Source organism: Sapajus apella, unplaced genomic scaffold, assembly GCF_009761245.1.
Source record: "Sapajus apella isolate SASKATOON/1434 unplaced genomic scaffold, GSC_monkey_1.0 scaffold12, whole genome shotgun sequence".
Lineage (NCBI taxonomy): Eukaryota > Metazoa > Chordata > Mammalia > Primates > Cebidae > Sapajus > Sapajus apella.
The window spans coordinates 28,879,225-28,897,962 of NW_022436952.1; the positions used below are offsets into that span (position 1 = coordinate 28,879,225).

Below are 18,738 nucleotides of genomic sequence, written 5' to 3' on the forward strand. Positions count from 1 at the left end.
ATTGTCTTTAAAGGGATTAATTGCTTTAAAGCTAAAAGGAGTCAATGTTTTTAGGTTGTAGATTTACTTAGTCAATTGTAAAAGTTAAAATTTTAGAAAATAAAAAGAGAAGAAATTCCTATTTTGTTCATCTTAATTTAGAAATTATAAACCTGATATTAATGGAGAGATCATGACTAGACTTTGGAAGACTATGAACCTTATGAAGCTATATGCAACATTTTATGAGTATGTATTTTTGTACATTTTTCTAAATAGAGGCTGCATAAATTTCATTATATTCTCTAGTGTTTTTTGCAAATAAAAATGTTTTTGTTCCTATTTACTTATTTAAATTAATAGATTATATATTTTAGAATGATTATTTTAGGTTTAGAGAAAAATTGAGCAGAAGATCCAGAATTCTCATATATTCCCACTCCCAGCCACACACCTATACACATACACAATACACACCCACTCCACAGTTTCCCCATTATTGATCTCTTACAATAGTATAGTACATTTGTTATAATTGATGAACCATTATTGGTATATTACGGTTCATTAAAGTCCATAGTTTACCTTAGGGCTTACTCCTTGTGTTGGAGAGTTCAGTTAGGTTTTGCCTAGGAATCTACCATTTACAGTATCATACAGAGTGTGTTCACTGTCCTAAAAATCTTCTGTGTTACACCTATTCATATTTCCACCACACCATGCCCGCACCCACCAAACCCTTATCAACCACAGATTTTTTTTACTAACTCCATTGTTTTGCCTTTTCCAGAATGCCATATAGTTTATTTTTATTTATTTATTTTTTTTTAGTAGAGACAGGGTTTCAACATGTTGACCAGGATGGTCTCGATCTCCTGACCTCGTGATCCACCCGCCTCGGCCTCCCAAAGTGCTGGGATTACAGGCTTGAGCCACCACGCCCGGCTGAGAATGCCATATAGTTTAAATTGTGCAGTATGTAGTCTTTTCAGACTGGCTTCTTTAACTTAGCAATATGCATTTAAGATTGTTTTATGGGTTTTTTTTTTTTGTTTTTGTTTTTTTTTTGCCTTCATAGCTCATTTCTTCTTATAGCTGAATAATATTTTGTTATCTGGATGTACTACAGTTTATTTATCCATTCACCTACTGAAGGACACATTGATGGTTTCCAGTTTTTGGCAATTGTGAATAAAGCCGTTTTAAACATTTCTATTAGTGACATGCGTTCTACTCATTTGGATAAATACTTAGGAAAACAGTTGTTGTATTATATTGTAAGACTGTGGTTAGCTTTGCAAGAAACTACTAAACAGTCTTCAAAGTGGCTGTACCTGCCGGGTATGGTGGCATGTGCCCGTAGTCTCAGCTACTTGGGAGGCTGAGGCAGGAAGATTGCTTGAACCCAGGAATTTGAGGCTGCAGTGCACTGTAATTGCATGCTTGTGAATAGCCACTGCTCTCCAGCCTGGGCAACATAGCAAGACTTTGTCTCTTGACAAAAAGTGGTTGTACCATTTTGCATTCCCACCAGCAATGAACAAAAAGTTCCTGTTGTTCTACATCTTTACTAGTGTTTGGTGTCTGTGTTTTGAATTTTAATCATTCTAATAGATGTGTAGTGTATCTTATTGTTTTAATTTATAATTTCCTGAAGACATGATGTTGAGCATCTTTTCATATGCTTATTTGCTGTTGCCGTAGCTTCTTGGTGACATGTCTATTCATACTTTTTGCCCATTTTTCAATTGGATTTTTTTTTGTTGTTGAGTTTTAAGAGTTCTTTGTATAGTTTGAATGTAAGTCCTTCCTCAGAAAGGTGTTTGCAAATAAGACAGTCTGTGACTTTTCTGTTCATTCTGTTGATATGGTGCCTTTTGCAAAGCAGTTTTTAACTTTCATGAAGTTCAGCATATTCAATTTTTTTTTCTTTTATGGGTCATGCTTTAGGTGTTATATCTAAAAACTCATCCCAAACTCATGATCACCTGGATTTTTTCCTATCTTCTGGAAGTTTTATAGTTTTGCATTTTACATATAAATCTGTGATTAATTTTGAGTTAATTTTTGTGAAAGATGTAAGGTCTGTGTCTAGAGTCATGTTTTATTTGCATTTGGATTTGCAGTTATTCCAGCACCATTTGTTGAAAAAACTACCCTTTCTCCTTTGGATTATCTTTTTGTTCCTTTGTCAAAGGCCTGACTGTATTTGTGATGTCTTTCTGGGCCATCTATTTTGTTCCATTGAACCTTTTGTCTGTTCCTTTACCAATACTACATTGTCTTAATTACTGTAACTTTATAATAAGACTTGAAGTTGGGTAGTATCATTTCTCTGACTATTCTTCAATGTTGTGTTTAGTGTAATCTGGGTCCTTTGTGATTCCATATAAATTTTAGGATTTTTTTTATTTCTGTGAAGAATACCATCTTTCCATTTTTTGTGTCCTCTTTCATCATCATTTTATAGTTTTTGTTGTAGAGATCTTTTACTTCTTTGGTTAATTCCTAGGTATTCAGTTAACCTGTGGGATTTTGATTGGGATTATGTTGAATCTGTAGATGAAGTTGAGAGAATTGGCATCTTAACAATGAGTCTTCTTATTCATGAACAGGGAATATCTCTCCAGTTAATTAGATCTTTGATTTCTTTCTTCCATGTATTGTAGTCACCATCATAGAGTTTCAAAGAGGTTTTCCTCCCTACAATTATGGAGGTATGATTGACAAATAAAAATTGTAATCCGGGCGCGGTGGCTCAAGCCTGTAATCCCAGCACTTTGGGAGGCCGAGGCGGGTGGTTCACGAGGTCAAGAGATCGAGACCATCCTGGTCAACATGGTGAAACCCCGTCTCTACTAAAAATACAAAAAAAATCAGCTGGGCATGGTGGCACGTGCCTGTAATCCCAGCTACTCAGGAGGCTGAGGCAGGAGAACTGCCTGAACCCAGGAGGCGGAGGCTGCGGTGAGCCGAGATCGCGCCATTGCACTCCAGCCTGGGTAACGAGAGTGAAACTCCGTCTCAAAAAAAAAAAAAAAAAAATTGTATATATTTAAGGTATACAATGTAATAATTTGATATATGTATGAAATGATTACACAGTCAAGGTAATAAACATATCCATCATTTCATACCCTTTTCTTTGTGTGGGTGTCGGTGTGGGTGTGTGTAGTATGTGGTGAGAACACTTAAGATTTGCTCTCAGCAAATTTCAAGTATACATTATTACTATTATTATTATCTGAGATGGAATCTTGCTTAGTTACCCAGGCTGGGGTGCAGTAGCGCGATCTCAGCTCACTGCAACCTCTACCTCCTGGATTCAAGTGATTTTCATGCCTCAGCCTCCTGAGTAGCTGGGATTACAAGTAAGCACCACCACACCCGGCTAATTTTTCTATATATGTATATTTAGTAGAGACAGGGTTTTACCATGTTGGCCAGGCTGATGTTGAACTCCTAACCTCAAGTGATCCCACCTGCCTTTGCGCCTCCCAAAGTGCTAGGATTACAGGCATAAGCCACCATGCCTGGCCTCAAGTATACATCATTATTAATTATAATAATCACATTGTACATTAGATCTACAGAACTTAGTCATTTTATAACTAAAAGTTTGTATCTTTTGGCCAAAATCTCCCCATTTCCCTGGTCCCCAGCCCCTGGTAACTTTGGGGCTTAGGACTCTGCTTCTACGAGTACAACTTATTTAGATTACACATATGAGTGATAGCATGCAGTATTTGTCTATCTGACTTATTTCAGATAGCATAATTACTTCCAGTTTCATCCATGTTGCAAATGGCAAAATTTTCTTTTTTAACACTGAATAATATTTCATTTTTTATATATGTGCCACATTTTCTTTATTTCATTACTTACTCACTATATTCTCACTTTACCCTATGGGAAGAATTCTGGGCTAATGGCTGCTCTCTTGGCACTGAGCTGTACTTCCATGGGGCAGGGGTGATGTAGGTAATATGAAGCTATGCTTATTGGCCTCTTCAGTGCATCTGTTCTTGGATTTTTTGCTCCAGTGGGGTCCTAGAACTTCTCTGCTGGACTCCTAGACTCTTAACAAAGGTACTTTCATATGTGAGTAGTTGTCAGAATTGGTTCATTGTTGGGAGAGGACAATGGAAAACTCAAATTCTTTTTTTTTTTTTTTTTTTGTTTGAGATGAAGTCCCACTCTATTGCTTAGGCTGGAGGGCAGTGGTGCACTCTCGGCTCACTGCAACCTCTGCCTCTTGGGTTCAAGTGATTCTCATGCCTCAGCTTCCTGGGTAGCTGGGACTACAGGCATGCCCCACCATGTCCAGCTAATAATTGTAATTTTGGTAGAGATGGGATTTCACGATGTTGGCCAGGCTGGTCTTGAACTCCTGACTTCAAGTGATCTGCTTGTCTTGGCCTCCCAAAGTGCTGGGCTTATAGGCGTGAGCCTCTGAGCCTGGCTGGAAAACTGAGATTTCTCCATCTTGCTGATGTTACTTCTCAAAGAGGTTTTTGAACAAAAAATGATGAAAATAATTGCTAACATGATCACAATAGCATTCTGGGCATGTGACTATTAAAACATATATTTTAGGCCAGGTGCAGTGGCTCTTGCCTGTAATCTGAGCACTTTGGGAGGCTGAGGCAGGCAGATCACCTGAAGTCAAGAGTTTAAGACCAGCCTGACCAACATGGTGAAATCCCATCTTTATTAAAAATACAAAATTAGCCAGGCATCACATACCTGTAATCCCAGCTACTGAGGAGGCTGAGGCAGGAGAATCCCTTGAACCCAAGAGGTGGAGGTTGCAGTGAGCCAGGATCGTGCCATTGTACTCCAGCCTGGGCAACAAGAGTGAAACTCTGTCTCAAAATTAAAAAAAACAAACAAAAAAAAAAAAAAACATATATTTTAATCAGGCTATACTGAAATTTTTGCTCGTCATTTATAAAATACAACTTGTTATCTATTATAAGAATTTTTCCATATTGTGACATCTTTCATATTTTTTGCATAAGTTTGTTTTTTTTTTGTTGTTTTTGAGACAGGGTCTTACTTTGTCGCTCAGGCTAGAGTGCAGTGGCGTGATCTTGGCTCACTGCAACCTCTACCTCCCTGGTTCAAGCGATTCTCCTGCCTCAGCTTCCCAAGTAGCTAGGATTACAGGCACCCACTACTGCACCTGGCTAATTTTTGTATTTTTAGTAGAGATGGGGTTTCACCATCTTGGCTGGGCTGGTCTCGAACTTCTGACCACCCACCTGGATCCAATGTTTGCATTTTGAAAGCTATGTATATAACAAATAAATGGGCTGGGGGTGATGGTGCATGGCAGTAATTCTATGCTTTGAGAGGCTGAGGCTGGCAGATTGCTTGAACCCAGGAGTTAAAGACCAGCCTGGGCAAGTAGTGAGACCCTGTCTCTACCAAAAAATACAAAAAAATTAGCTGGTGTGGCAGCAGGTGCTATAGTCCCAGCTACTTGGGAGGCTGAGGCAGGAGATCACCTCAATGTAGGAGGTTGAGGCTATAGTGACCTGTGATTGTGCCACTACACACTAGCCTGGGGCACAGAGCAAGACCTTCTTCTTCTTCTTCTTTTTTTTTTTTTTAAAAAAAAAGGATAAATTGTAGCATATTTCTATAGTGCAATACTACACAGCAATAAAAAATGAACTACTTCCAACACAACCATATAGATGAATTTTGGATTCATTTTGTTTATGTTGTGAATTTATGAATAAATTTTTTCCCACGGATAGAGAATTGTCCCAGCACTATTTCCTAAATAGTGCATATTAATTTCCCTCTAATTTGTAATGCCACCTCTGCTACATATTTAATTTTCTTTTTTTAATGAAAAAAAAATTATTTTTTTACTTTTTTTTTTTTTTTTTTTTTTTTAAGAGACAGGGTCTTGCTGTGTTGCCCAGAATAAAGTGCAGTGATACGTTTTTAGCTCACTGTAACCTTAGATTTCTGGTCTTAAGGGATCCTCCTGCCACACCTTCCTCAGTAGCTGGGACTACAGGCATGCATCACCACTCCTGGCTATTATTTACTTATTTATTTATTTATTTATTTATTTTGAGGCAGAGTCTCATTCTGTCACCCAGGCTGGAGTGCACTGGTGTGATCTCAGCTCACTGCAACCTTCGCCTCCCAGGTTCAGGCAGTTCTTGTGCCTCAGCCCCCTGAGTAGCTGGGACCACAAGCATGCCACCATGCTGTCTCACTTTTTGTAGTTTTTTTGTAGAGATGGGGTTTTGTGATATTGCCCAGGCTGGTCTCGAGCTCCTGAGCTCAAGTGACCCATCTGCCTCGGCCTTTCAAGTGCTGGATTACAAGCATGAGCCATCCATACCTGGCTTGATTTTTTTTTTTTTTTTTTTTTTTGAGATGGAGTTTTGCTCTTGTTACCCAGGCTGGAGTGCAGTGGCGCGATCTCGGCTCACCGCAACCTCCGCCTCCTGGGTTCAGGCAGTTCTCCTGCCTCAGCCTCCTGAGTAGCTGGGATTACAGGCACGTGCCACCGTGCCCAGCTAATTTTTTGTATTTTTAGTAGAGACGGGGTTTCACCATGTTGACCAGGATGGTCTCGATCTCTTGACCTCGTGATCCACCCGCCTCGGCCTCCCAAAGTGCTGGGATTACAGGCTTGAGCCACCGCGACCGGCCCGATTTTTTTTTTTTCTGTTTTGTAGAGACTGGGTCTCACTATGTTGCGTAGGCTGGTCTTGAACTCCTGGCTTCAGGTGATCCTCTCACCTTGTCCTCCTGAAGCACTGGGATTATAAGGGTGAACCACCAAATCCAGCCCCTCTAATTTTCATATATGTGTGAATTTATTTCTGAACTTGATTCTGTTGTACCATTCTGTTTCTCTAATTTGTCACATTTGTTAATTACTGACTTAAGAAAAGTGCTTATATATATTAGGGCATATCCCTCACTTCATTATTTTCCTTTGGAATTGTATCAGCTGTCGTTTGTTTTACTCTGCCATTTGAATTTTAGAATTAGCTTATAATCTCTAGGAAATGTTTTGCTGGAATTTTTATTGGAATTGCATTGCATTTATGGATTAACTTGGAAAGAATGTATTTACATTATGAAGTTTTTCTATTCATGAGAAGATACAGTTATTTATTCTATCATTCAGTAAAATTTTATAATTTTATTTTTAAAAGATTAAATGCTTTTGGTTAGACTTATTCTTAGGTAGCTTAAAGTTTCTGTTTCCATTACAAATGATATATTTTTAAAATTCCATTTTTAATTGTTATTGCTATATAAAACTGGTGGTTACTTTTTAAAATTTATAATTGTCTTGTCAACCACCTTGTTGAATTATTTTACAGGTTTGCCCACATATTATCTTAAATTTTCCATGTAGATAATCATATTGTCTGAATAATGATTGGTTTCTTTCTTTCCCCATTTCTTTCTAATTTCTTCATGTTTCTATTTCTTACTATGCTGGCTCATACTTCAGTGCATTGCTTATCACAGGCAATGAAAAAGACATCCTGGTTTTATGGGTTACTTTAAAGGAGTAATTACTAGTATTGCACCCTTTATTGAGATGTTTGCTGTAGTTAAAAATTATTTTTTAATTAACAACTTTATTGAGCTGTAGTTCACATGCTTAAAATTTACCTTTTTAAAGTGGGTTCTGTGGGTTATGATTAGTTACTTTTATTTGATTAAGAAAATTTTCCCTAATTCCAATAGGCTAAGAAATTAATCACTATGATTATCAAAATTTTTAGAAATTAACTTTTACCAAAGTAGTATACCTGTAGAATTTAAAGAGTCAGTTAGTTCTGTTGAGAAAAGCATTCTTCTGACTAACTCCTCAATCCCAATTCTCACTTTGGAGTATACTTTTGTCTTAATAGTGGTTTCTTCTGTTATTTAGCTGCATTTAAAAAAATAACGTGGGTTCTGCTTCTTTTGAGTTTTCAATTTTATATGTTCTCTGTTGATTTCCTGTTAAGTATAATGATGATTTAGCTTCTTTAGACACGCATACCCTCACATACATTTCTCTCTCTCTCTCTCTCTCTCTCTCTCTCTCTCTCACACACACACACACACACACACACACACACACACACACTCACTCTCACTCACTCTTGTGCTCTCTCTCTCTCTTCCTCCTATGCTTCCTGCTTTTCTGCCCCTTTTTCTTCTCTCCCTCTATTCTGCCAATATAGTTATATCGATATTCAGTGTGGATATCATCACATGTATGTATTATTATAGCTCATGACAGTAATGTCATGTAGCTTACTTGATTGTATTTTTATACTTTATGTTTCCTAAGGAACCATAATTAACTACTTATTTTTTCCATTGCTTAGTTTTCTATTTTTCTACCCCCAACCCAGCTGCCAATGTTTCGGTAACCTGCCTGGAATTGAGCTTGGTGTACTCTCATGATTCAATATGTAGGATTTCATTTAGTCCTTCTCTTTTTAGTACAGCGCCTCACTGTTAGTAGTTTGTATTTTCTATATTTTATCAGAATAAATTGCCAGTGTTCTGCCAGTGTTGGAGAAGAATATTAGCCTTGATGTAAGGTGTTGCTGAGTGGACTTCATTTTTCAAAAAGAATGATTTGATATTTGTATTCCATTGCAGGGCTGAATATTTTTCCAAGTTCATGTCATCTTTCTTGTTTGTTCTTTGTTCGTTTTTTTTTTAAGGTCTTTGTGCTTATTTGTATTCTTTAATATTTTGTTCAGTGAAGGGGGATTTTTCATTGTATATTTGTGTTGTTTCATGATATATCTGAATATTAAAATGTATCTTTCTTATTTATCCTATTTCCCTGTTTTATTTTCATTGAACACATTTTATTGGCAAACATCAGCGTTGTCACCAGTATCTTTTATTGCTTCAGTATTCAGAATTTTCTCTTTTACAATGAGGGAAACATACTCTTCTGTTTTCTTATAATTTTTTCTTAATGTCCACACTTCTATCCATATTAAAACTTATAAGTCATGTAAAGACGAATGAGCCAGTTAACATAGTTTCTTATTTAGCATGTATTGTTGCCTTAAGTCATTTAATTTTGCTTGTGATGTAGTCATATTATTCTCAGCATCAGAATTACTCCCTGGAAATAATTCATGGATTTAAGGCAGCGTATCAACACTTTAAAGCGCTTTGGAGAAGCCATTTGCTACATTTTAATTTAATTCTTTATTTCTGAAAGGCATCAAATAATACCCTGATTGTCTGAGAAGTAATGACTCTTCAAAATGCCTACTTATTATTAAAGAGTCTTTGACTCTGAGGAGAATTTTGCTAATATGGCAATCTAAAATTAATATTATTAGCATTGTGCATTAATAATTGTCTTAGTCTGTTTGTATTGCTATAAAAAAATACCTGAGGCTGGGTAACTTATAAAGAAAAGAGGTTGATTTGGTTCACAGTTCTGCAAGTTGCACAAGAAGCATAGCACCAGCATCTACTTTTGAAGACCTTAGCCTGCTTCCACTCATGGCAAAAGGTGAAGGGGAGCTGGTTTGTGCAGTTCACAAGGCAAGAGAATGGGGAGGGGGGAGAGAGAGAGAGAGAGAGAGAGAGAGAGAGAGAGAGAGAGAGAGAGAGAGAGAAAGAAGGGAGGGAGGTGTCAGGCTCCTTTTAACAACCAGCTCTCATGAGAACTAATAGAGCACTAACTTACCTCCTCTCCACCTAGGGAGGGTGTTAATCTATTGACCCCAAACTTCCTGTTATGCCCCACTTCCATTATTGGGGATCAAATTTCAATATGAGATTTGAAGTTAGAATGTCAAACCATAGCAATTCTGTTTACCTAAAATTTCAATGCATGTTTTGTCTGGGTTTCATTATATTTTTGAGAAGTTTCTTTTTCTGATTTCCTCCCAACCCCTCTATACTTAATATGGTAATTTCTTATAGGGACATTTTTCTGCTGTTCTTCAGAAAGAGGAAAAAATCTCACCAATTTATAGTAAAGAGGAGGCAAGAGAAGTGCCAATTATTAGTGCATCAACTCAAATAATGCTTAAAGGACTTTTTATGGTTCTTGACTACCTTTTTAGGCAAAACAGCAGGTAAGTGAAGATAACTGCTGTGTATTTTCCTTTTAAAAATAGCCTAATTTGGGTGCTAGCATGTGTTTAATACATAACAATTTGGGGTGAGTAAATAGGAGAACTGAAAATAAGTGTTATAGATATTATTATATATTTGCTCTTATTGACACAGACTTAGAGGAATTGAAATTAGTCTGGTGTTTTTTTGAGATGGGGTGAGGGGGACACTTGCTCTGCCACCCAGGCTGAAGTTCAGTTGGATGATGACAGCTCACTGCAGCCTTGACCTCCTGGGCTTAAGCAGTCCTCCCACCTGTTTCCTGAGTAGCTGGGATTACAGGTGTGCATCACCCATACACAGCTAATTTTTTAATTTTTTTTTTTTTTTTTTTTTTGGTAGAGATGAGATCTCACTATGTTGACCAGCATGGTCTTGAACTCCTGGCCTCAAGTGATCCTCCCACCTCAGCCTCCCAAAGTGTTAGGATTATAAGCATGAGCCCACGCCTGGCCAAAATTAGTCTTTTGTATTAATGAATATTGAAATCATTAAATAAATATATTTAATTAATGTTAATTAAATATTAATTAATTAATATTAAATTGTTATCTTCTGTTGCTAAAGTTTTCTTATGTTCCTACAGTGTCAGAAAGTCTTTTTTTGTGTGACAAACTGTGGAAAATGAAAAACAACCAACTCCTCTTATCCTATCACTTAAGTTATAGTAGTCCCTAGCTCTGGTATTTTTTTGTTTATTTTATTGTGGTAAAATATACATAAAATATACCATTTTAACCATTTTACATATACAACTCAGTGCCATTAAATATAGTATATTTGCAATGTTGTACATTGTACTCATTTCCAGAAATTTTTTATCATTCCAAACAGGAATTCTGTACCCGTGAAATAATAACTCCCTAGAGTCTTTCCCTTCATCCCCTGCTAACCTATATTCTGTTTCCATCTTACGAACTTATCTTTTCTAGCTATTTCACATAAGAGCAATCAAACATTATTTGTCCTTTTGTGTCTGGCTTAATTCACTTAGCACAGTGTTTTCAGGGTTCATTTATGTAGTAGCATATCAGAATTTTGTTTGTTTCTGTGGCTGAATAATCCATATTATTCAAAATGTGGTACGCATATACCACATTTTGTTAATTTATTATTATGTTAATGGACATTTGGATTGTTTTCATTTTTTGCCTATTGTGAACAATGCTACTATGAACGTTGGTATACAAATATCTTTTCTGCTTTCAGTTCTTCTGGGTGTATATACATACCTAGCAGTGGAATTGCAGGATCATATGGTAGTGCTACATTTAACTTTTTAAGGACTCGGCATACTGTTTTCCATAGCAACTGCACTATTTTGCATTCCCATTAGCAATGCACAAGGGTTTCAATTTCTCCACATCCATGCCAACAGTCTGTATAGCAGCATATATCTGAATTGTTATTTTGCCAACACTTTTTATTTTGTTTTTTGTATAATAGCCTTCCTAATAGGTATCAAGTGGTATCTCTTGGTTTTTATTTGTATTTCCTAATGACTAGAGATATTGAGAATCTTTTCTTGTGCTTTATTGGTCAATTGTATGTCTTTTTTGGAGAAATATCTATTGAGATCTTTGCCCATTTTTGAATTACTGGATTTTTGCTTATTGAATTGTAGTTATTTATATATTCTGGATGTCAATCCTGTAAGAGATAAACGCTTTACAAATATTTTCTGCCATTCTATGGGTTTTTTCATTTATTGATAGTGTCCTTTGATGCAGAAAAGCTTTTTAATCTTGTTAATGTCCAATTTCTTTCTCTTTTTTTTTTTTTGTTGCCTGTACTTTTAGTGTCACATCCAGCAAATCATGGCCAAATCTGATGTCATGAAGATTTCCCCTTTGTTTTCTTTTAAGAGTTTTACAGTTTTTGGCTCCCTGTAGTTGTATAAGATTCTCTCCACAGTTGTTAAGTTCACAGTTTTAATTTTGAGATCTAATCTCTCCAGGAGTGAAATCAATAATGAAATACTATAGTGAAGACATGGTAAAGAATACCACATTTTATTCTTTTTAAGCTTAGCCATTTTCTAGATTCTTATTGAAAGTAGTTATAAACTGGATGGGATCACAGATATCATCTGGTTCAGTACCTTCATTAAAAGTAGATGAAGGCTGAGACTCAGGTTTCAAAGAAATGTAAAAATTTTATAATTAGCTGCTAACACTTTCAAAACTTTAAGTAAAACTTATCTTCCTATTTTCTCATGTAATAAAAAAGTATAACCCACCTTTTAGCTCCTTTAACCATAATACTGTTTTCTATTTTGTAACTAATCATAGTAGAGAATGCAGAGAGCTCTGGACTGGGAGTTAGGAGGCCTGGATTTTAATCCTGCTTCTGCCGTGACATATATAATGTTTGAAAATGAGGTTAGAAAGTAGCTGGTAAAAGATAGATGGTTAGATGATTGCTGATATTCCCTCTGAGAATCAGTTGATTCTAGGATTTAATGGCTTAATTGATATCAGAATTACTGAATTTAATTAATGGTAAGGAGAATGTTATCTTTGAATGGGAAGGTACCAGCTCTTTCAAATGAGTTTTAATATAATCAGTTTTTATATTGCGTGTAGCTGGGTTATAGGTTTTATAAAGTTTTGCCATTTAATTAGCATTTTCTTTGCATCTAGATTTGCAGATGATTATAAAATTGCTATTCAACAGACTTACTCGTGGACAAATCAGATTGATATTTCAGATAAAAATGGGTGGTTGGTTCTACCAAAAAATAAGAAACGTTCACGACAAAAGACTGCAGTTCATGTGCTCAACTTTTGGTGCTTAAATCCAGCTGTGGTAAGCTCATCATATAAATGGAAATTTTGTCTTCTTGCTCAGTACCAGCATTTTAATGAACGCGGTTGACTCTTTTAAAGATAGTTGTTTTGTTTTTTTTTGTTGTTTTTTTGAGGCAGGGTCTCACTCTTTCACCCACGCTGGAACGTAGTGGTGCAATCTCGGCTCACTGCAGCCTTGACCTCCTGGACTCAAGCGATTCTCCCATCTTAGCCTCCCAAGTAGCTGGGACTACAGGCATGCGCCACCATGGCCAGCTAATTTTTGTAATTTTTGTAGAGATAGGGTTTCAGCATATTGCCCAGGCTGATCTCAGACTCCTAGACTCAAGCATTCCTCCTGCTTCAGTCTTCCAAAGTACTGGGATTACAGGTATGAGCCACTTTGCCTAGTCTTTTTAAAGATAATTTTATATAGCTAATGTTATTTTCTTTTAGGCCTTTTCAGATATTAATGGCAAAGTTCGGACTATTGTTTTGACATCCGGTACATTATCACCAATGAAATCCTTTTCGTCAGAACTTGGTGTTACATTTACTATCCAGCTGGAGGCTAATCATGTCATTAAAAATTCACAGGTTAGTTACTTTTTTTTGTTATTTTTGTTTGTTTTTGAAGGGTTTCAGTGTTTCTACTTCAATATAACTATTTAAACAAGTTAGGAGGTACCTGAAGTGCCAGCAAGTAAATCTTGATAGGAAATTCAACATTCCAGTTTTACAATAAAAGAAAATCTGTCAACTACTTAATAGTTTGTCAACAGAAGGAAATAATCCAGTCACTTGGGATACAAAGGCTGTATTTCAGCTTCATTTAAATAAGTTTTAGTTTTAAAATGAAAACAAATTTTTGATTTCTTTAGTTCTCATTGTATAATTATTTGTGTTTATTTATTTATGAGACAGAGTCTTGCTCTGTTGCCCAGGCTGGAATGCAGTGGTGCTCTCTCAGCCAACTGCAATCTCTGCCTCCCGGGTTCAAGGAATTTTCCTACCTCAGCCTTCCGAGTAGCTGAGATTACAGGTGTGCGCCACATGCCCAACTAATTTTTTATTTATTTATTTATTTTTAGTAGAGACAGGGTTTCACCATGTTGTCCAGGCTGGTCTCTAACTCCTGCCCTTAAATGATGTGTCTGCTTCAGCCCCACAAAGTGCTCAGATTACAGGCGTGAGCCACCATGCTCAACCTATTTATGTTTTATTTATTTATCTCTGTATTGTTATTTTTACTTTTATTTTTTGAGGTAAGGTTTTGCTCTGTCACCCAGGCTGGAGTGCAGTGGTGCGATCTTGGTTCACTGCAGCCTTCACCTCCTGGGTTCCAGTGATTCTCATGCCTCAGCCTCCTGAGTAGCTGGGATTATGGGTGTGTGCCACCATGCCTGGCTCATTTTTATGTTTTTAGTAGAGATGGGGTTTTGTCACATTGGCCAGGCTTTTTTTTTATCTTTTTAGAGACAAGGTCTTGCTATGTTGCCTAGGCTGGTTTCAAACTCCTGGGCTCAAGCAGTCCTCCTGCCTCAGCCTCCTGAGTAGCTAGGACTTGCAGGCATGTACTACCATGCCCAGCTTGTATAATTATTTATGCTTCTCTTTTCCATTAAACTACAATGTATCCTGTTTCTTCCGTTTACATCCACATTTTTCCTCTGTGCCTGGATTAATAGCTGGTATTTGGCAAGTATTCAGCATGTTTGAATATGTGAAATGAATTAAAAGTACTCTTACAAATCCTATGATTTAGCATTCCAATGTTTTATAATGATGCCTAATAAATGTTATTTTAATTTTCGTAGAAATGTATAGATTGTCATTTTTCATTATGCCTTCTGGTTTCTTTTATGAAGTGGTTAGCTATGGGCTTAACATCACCTGTGTGCCTAACACAATGCTAGTTCTTTATTAAACTATGTATACAGGTTTATAGGTGGGAACATTTTCGGTTCTCACAATTACTGGGGAGCAACTATGGCATTTGGTAGTTGGGAACTAGAATGCTAAACTCCTATGTAGTTAAGAATTATGCTTTCGGCCGGGCGCGGTGGCTCAAGCCTGTAATCCCAGCACTTTGGGAGGCCGAGGCGGGTGGATCACGAGGTCAAGAGATCGAGACCATCCTGGTCAACATGGTGAAACCCCGTCTCTACTACAAATACAAAAATTCAGCTGGGCATGGTGGCGTGTGCCTGTAATCCCAGCTACTCAGGAGGCTGAGGCAGGAGAATTGCCTGAACCCAGGAGGCGGAGGTTGCCGTGAGCCGAGATCGCGCCATTGCACTCCAGCCTGGGTAACAAGAGCGAAACTCCGTCTCAAAAAAAAAAAAAAAAAAAAGAATTATGCTTTCCAAAATGCTAGAGTGTTCCCATTGAGAATTGCAACTATGAACAGCAGTGAAGGAAGAATACATGTTCCACATTTTTAAGTTGCTTTCTTGAGGCACAGATAAATATGGGAATTTGGTAAATTAAGTATACGTTTTCTCGTAAGAATGTTATTACAGGCTCTGTGTTCTCAACCTACTGTACAAAAGTTCATTTAACCTATAATGTCACTGAATTATAATAATGGTAGTTGTGCCACTGGATTCTGTTATACTATAATATTTTCCCTAAACTTAATTTTTTAAAAATTTTAATTGTGGTAGAATATACATGACATAAAATTTACCATCTTAACCATTTTTGAGTATACAGCTCAGTCTTATTAAGCATGTACATATTGTTATGCAACCAATGTCAAGACTTTCTCCCCTTGAAAAACTGAAACTCTATTTCTATTAAGCAACTCTCCATTCCCTCCCTCTCCCCAGCTCCTGGTAACTACCCTTCTACTTTCTGTTTCTATGGACTTGATTACTATAGATACTTCATATAAGTGGAATCATAAATTATTTCTTTTTTGTGACTGGCTTATTTTACTTAGCATAGTGTCCTCAAGGTTTGTCCATCTTGTAGATAATGTCTTCAGAGTTCATCTATGTTGTAGCATTTGCCAGAATTTCCTCTTTAAAGGTGAATAGCGTTTCTTGTGTGTATATGCCTTTGATATCATAATATGTATATATTTAATCTTCCACTCCATTTCCTGGCATACAACTCCTAAAATCCTTACAACCTCCAAAGTGACATTTTGTATGCTAATGAGATGACTAATGTTAGGGGGCACTAGGTAGCATCAGGATGGGGGCTGGTTTATAGGAGAGTTGGGATTTTTGTCCCATTCCTTAAACTCTAGGGAGGGCTTGGGGGAGATGGTGCTAATGGTTAAGTTTACCCTAATGGCCAGTGGTTTAATCAATCATGCCTACATAATGAAAGCCTCCATAAAAACCTGGAAGGACAGGGTTCAGAGAGCTTCCAGATAGCTGAACACTTGGAGGTTCTGGAGAGTGGTGTGCCTGGGAATCAAAGCTCCGAGCCCCTTTGCACATACATCTCTTTATCTGTATCTTTTGTAATATCTTTTATAATCAGTAAATGTAGGTAAATGTGTCCCTGGGTTCTGTGAGCAGCTCTACGAAATTAATTGAACCCAAGCAGAGGGTTATAGGATACCCGATTTCTAGCTGATCAGTCAGAAGCACAAGTAAAACAATTGTGACTGGCAACAGAAATTGGCGTCAGTCTTGAGGACTGAGCCCTCAATCTCTGGGATCTGAAGTGATTTCCCAGTAGATAGTGTCAAAATTGAATTGAATTAGAGGACACCTAGTTGATGTCTGTTGCAGAGTTGATTGCTTGCTTGCTATGTGGAGAAAACCTCCCAGACATTTAGTCATAGAATTTTTCTATGTTGATTGTTGTGGCATGAGAGCAAAGGGAAAAGTTTATTTTTTTCTACTCAGTGCCACATTTTGATAATTCATTCATCCATTGATTCTCTCAACTGTATTTCAAAACATTAAAAATTTCAAAAAAGTTGGAAAAATAATATAGTGAATATCTTTATATCCTTTACCTAGATTCATCACTTGTTAACATTTTGCAAAGTTTCTTCTCTCTTCATCTCTCTACATATAAGGGAGATAGAATTGCAAATAACTATAAAATGTAGTGGGTATGATTTTTCTATGACCAAGGATCTTTGAGCACCAATGAATTTTTGAAAGAGTAGTTCCTGTCATTTTTGAGACTTGCCTATGGCAAATTGTACTGGCCTTCATCCCCAGTATTTTGGAACTACCTGATTCTGCTGTTGACATAGATTCATTTCACTTGTTCATTTATTCACCTAACAAAAATGTGTTACATGCTTAAATTTTGCAGAGCTATTAAGTAAATAGAGACAGGTACAACCTGTTTTGCTTTCAAAGAATTTTCACTCTAAGAAAATTTAGTGATCTGTCAAAAGCAAAACTGTTATAAGTTAAATCTGTATACAATTAAAGGTAATAAAAAAAACCGCAACAATTTAAAAATAAATTTTTGTTAAGCTTACTGCTTGATCTTTTATGTAAATACTTTCAAATAAATACTAATTTCCATGCCTTTTTCAGGAATAACTCTAATGTAATTACATACTCATATTCTAGGTTTGGGTTGGTACCATTGGATCAGGCCCCAAGGGTCGGAATCTCTGTGCTACCTTCCAAAATACTGAAACATTTGAGTTCCAAGATGAAGTGGGAGCACTTTTATTATCTGTGTGCCAGACTGTGAGCCAAGGAATTTTGTGTTTTTTGCCATCTTACAAGGTAAGGGAATATTTGTTTCTTTTGGCTTTCATTAAGCATTTACATTTAAATATTGTCATGCTAATTTTAAAAATTACCACAGTAAGCTTCCTAGGGTCAGAGGCAACAAGGCAATAATTATAGTTTTCTAAACATCATATATTATTTTACTTATTTTTTGATTAAGATACTGCCTGATTGTCCTACCTCTGTTTTACTTAAAAGTCTGAAAGAGCAAGGCTGGACGTGGTAGCTCATGCCTGTCATCCCAGCAGTTTGGGAGACTGAGCCAGAAGGATCACTGGGGGCCAGGAGTTTGAGATCACTTTGGGGAACATGGTGAAACCCTGCCTCTGCAAAAACAAAAATTAGCGGGGCGTGGTGGCATACACCTATAGTCCCAACTACTTGGGAGTCTAAGGTGGGAGGATTGCCTGAGCCCAGGAGGTTGAGGTTACAGTGAGCCATGATTCCCCCACTTCACTTCAGTGTGGGCAATAGAATAAGATGGTCTCTAAAATAAAATAAAATAATCTGAAAGAATAAAAGTCTTCAAGCAATGTTAGTTATATAGAAGAAGTGTTTATGTGTACATTATTTTTATTTTTAGGGACAATTTGATATTTTCAGAGTTGAAAGAAAAGGAACATTCTTTTTTACTTTCATACATTACATTTCTGAATGTTTCATTAATCTAAGCCAAACTTTCTTTGTTGCCCCCATTTTACTTCATGTATCTGGCAAGAAGAATTTTGTTGTTGTTTTTAGAGTCAGTCTGATTTTTAATTAATTTGAAATTATGTAGTATATTTTGGTCCTCCTAATATTCAAAGCATTGATGCCACATATAATTCCTGAAAGTAACATCACATTGTATTAAAATCTAACCTAAACACAATGTAGAGAAGTGGCATTCCTTTCTCCTTTTTTCCACAGGAAGTTATACCTCTAAGGACAGAAGCATTTGAAGCAATCTGTTTGAACGACAGTATTGATACTTTTGACTCTTCTATTGTCTTTCTGTACATATGTACTTTGAAAGCTAGGGATACACTAAAACAATTAGTCTCTTGTAGATAAAGGATTTGTTTTCAAAAATAGATAATCAGATAATTTTTTACAAGAATATCTGGAAA

The 18,738-nt window shown here is 36.6% G+C and overlaps 1 protein-coding gene across 2 annotated transcripts in view; it reads left to right on the forward strand.

Moving 5' to 3' along the window:
- The window catches only part of BRIP1 (BRCA1 interacting protein C-terminal helicase 1), a 157,566-nt gene that overhangs the window by 63,355 nt on the left and 75,473 nt on the right, over positions 1-18,738 (forward strand). For both annotated transcript variants that reach the window (XM_032280735.1, XM_032280734.1), the window contains exons 11-14: positions 9,925-10,079; positions 12,762-12,927; positions 13,365-13,505; positions 17,462-17,623. In XM_032280735.1, coding sequence (XP_032136626.1) covers positions 9,925-10,079; positions 12,762-12,927; positions 13,365-13,505; positions 17,462-17,623 — 624 coding nt within the window. The remainder of the gene's footprint in view (positions 1-9,924; positions 10,080-12,761; positions 12,928-13,364; positions 13,506-17,461; positions 17,624-18,738) is intronic.